This window comes from Eimeria tenella, genomic scaffold (assembly GCF_000499545.2).
Source record: "Eimeria tenella Houghton genomic scaffold, Eth_scaff4513, whole genome shotgun sequence".
Lineage (NCBI taxonomy): Eukaryota > Apicomplexa > Conoidasida > Eucoccidiorida > Eimeriidae > Eimeria > Eimeria tenella.
In genome coordinates this window covers 1-2,432 of record NW_013545440.1, presented here as the reverse complement: position 1 = coordinate 2,432, position 2,432 = coordinate 1, and the positions used below count along the sequence as shown (strand labels likewise).

General features: G+C 61.4%; 1 protein-coding gene across 1 annotated transcript; it reads left to right on the top strand.

Annotated features, from left to right (window-relative positions):
* Positions 1-203: 203 nt before the first annotated feature.
* On the top strand, positions 204-2,367 carry ETH_00035505 (corA-like Mg2+ transporter domain-containing protein, putative; the record flags this gene model as incomplete). The annotated part of the gene is made up of 6 exons (XM_013380148.1): positions 204-579; positions 887-1,008; positions 1,188-1,310; positions 1,583-1,642; positions 1,866-2,019; positions 2,222-2,367. 6 exons carry the CDS (start codon positions 204-206, stop codon positions 2,365-2,367), a joined length of 981 nt encoding a protein of 326 aa, XP_013235602.1.
* Between the last annotated feature and the right edge of the window lie 65 nt (positions 2,368-2,432).

Genomic DNA, 2,432 nt, shown 5'->3' with positions numbered 1-2,432 from the left:
GGCGGGGGGGCCCCCCCCGAGGCCCCCCCTGGGGGCCCCCCCAGCAAACTTGCCCCCAGGCTTCTCCCGAGAGGGCCCCACTGGGGGCCCCAGGACCCACCCAGATGACTATGGGGGCCCCGGCGGGGGCCACGGGAGCGTACAGGGGCCCCATGGAGATGCTCTGAGCCCGTGGAACGGCGGGGGGACCTTCGGGGGCCCCCATGAGGGCCCCCACGGGGCCCCTCAAGGAGGCCCCAACGGGGGCCCTCACGGGGGCCCCCACGGGGGCCCTCACGGGGGCCCCCATGGGACCTCCCACGGGGCTCCCCATTGGTTCCCTCACGTGGGCTCTCACGGGGGCTCCCACGGGGGCCCTCAGGGGGGCCCCCATGGGGGCCCCCACGGGGGACCCAGTGGAGGGCCTAATGGGGGGCCCCATGGGGGCCCCCACGGGGGGCCCCCTGGGGGCCCCAATGGGGGGCCCCCTGGAGGGCCCCCGGGGGGGCCCCAAGACTTCGGGGGGGAGGGCGAGGGGGAGGCGGGGCTGCTGTCTCGTTCTTGCTGCTCTGTGGGCAGCAGCGGCAGCCACAAGCTGCCGTTTGAGTTTGCTGCTCTTGAGTGCATCTTTTTTGCTGCATTTCAGCAGCTAAATGCAGGTGGGATTCCCTTTTGCTGCTGCCGCAGTTGCTGCTGCCTGCTGCAGCCGCTGCTCTCCTTGCTACTGCCTGTGTCTCTTCTCAATTTCGCTGCTGCTCTTTTGCTCCTGTTCTCTTTGTGGCCTTGTACTGCCCCTCGCTGCTGCTGCTGCTGCTGCACTGGAGTGACCCCGGCCTGAGCACGTCGAACGCGCCCCAAACCCCGAACCCTAAACCCTAAACCCTAGGTCCTGCGTTTGCTGCTGCAGACATTCTTTACCTGGAAGGCAAGTACGGAGAGGCCCAACACAGGACCCGCACTAAGGGAGAACTTTTGTCTCTTTTGATGGAAGACCTCCACGCGCTGAAAGAGCCCATTTCCCTTTACCAAGTAACCCTAAACCCTAAACCCTAAACCCTAGCTCGCGGCGCCAGCGTGCGCGTGAGCGCCCCACAGCCCCCAGAGAGGCCCTCGCGGCCCCGGGGGCCCCTTGGCGGAGAGCCGCCGCAGTTGAGGGTTGAGGGTTTAGGGTTTAGGGTTTAGGGTTTAGGGTTTGTTGGCCTGCGAAGGACCGAGTTGACGCGTTTGATAAGGCCTTTGATGAGCTCATCAGCAACAACACTTATCTCCAAAGGATGGAACTTTCCAAATACGCCAAATACCCCAATCTGTACGACGAGCCCACAGACAAGGCAAGCCCCAAACCCTAAACCCGAAACCCTGATTCGGGGTTTGCGCTGGACGGCTGTGGACGCCCGCCGGGGATCGTGGGGCTTTTTCACTCCACAGCGCTGGCCCTCCGGAGTGCTGCTGCTGCAGTGCTGCTGCTGAAGCGCTGCAGCAGCAAACCGCTGCAGCAGAAGCTCGTGTCGCACCACACAGAAGGGTTCAGGCTTGCATCGTTGCTGGCTGTTGACTTGCTGCTGCTGCTGTTGCTGCTGCTGCTGCTGCTGCCGCGATGCAGGAGGCGGTTAATCCAGATCTTGAGATTCTCCTCGAGTATTTCGACCAAGAAATTGACCAGGCAAGGCCCTAGCGGCGGAGTAGGGTTTAGGGTTTAGGGTTTAGGGTTTAGGATTTAGGGTTTACGGCTTATGAATCGGCGTTTAAGCATCAGCCGTCGACGCCCGACTGCTATACAGTGCTGCCGGTATTGCAGCGCACGCTGCAGGACTCCAGGTCGAGGGTTTAGGGTTTAGGGTTCAGGGTTTAGGGCTTAGGGTTTAGGGTTTAGGGTTTGTTTGCAGTTCAAGATCCGCGTGCGCCACCTGAAGGGTTCCATAGAAGACAGCGAGCGGCTGCTGACTCTGCGTTTGGCTGTAATGCGAAACTCTTTAATTAAATCTGAATTAGCTGCCACTTTGTTGGCTGCGGGACTGGCTGTGGGCACTTCCATTTCAGGCACGCGCCAAACCCTAAACCCTAAACCCTAGTGGCCCTAAGGCGGGCAGTGCGCAGTGCGCAGGACGGCCTTTCTGCGGCCGCGGGGCCTTTGCAGCAGCAGCAGCAGCTTGGACTTGCCTGGGTGTCGCGCTGCAACGCTTCGCTCGAGGGTTTAGGGTTTAGGGTTTAGGGTTTACGGTGTGCGCGTGTGGCGCCTCAGGGATATTCGGAATGAATTTGCAAAATGGAAACGAAGAAGGCAGCAGCAGCCACGCAGTGTTTATTTTGGTGTCTTCTGTAATTGCCTTTACTGCTGTTTTGTCGCTTTTGGCGGTCCTTTATCTCGTGAAGACTATCAGGCTCTAGTTACTGCTGCTGCTGCAGCAGCAGCCGCTGCAGCAGCTGCAGCAGCAGCAGCAGCGGCGGGAGCG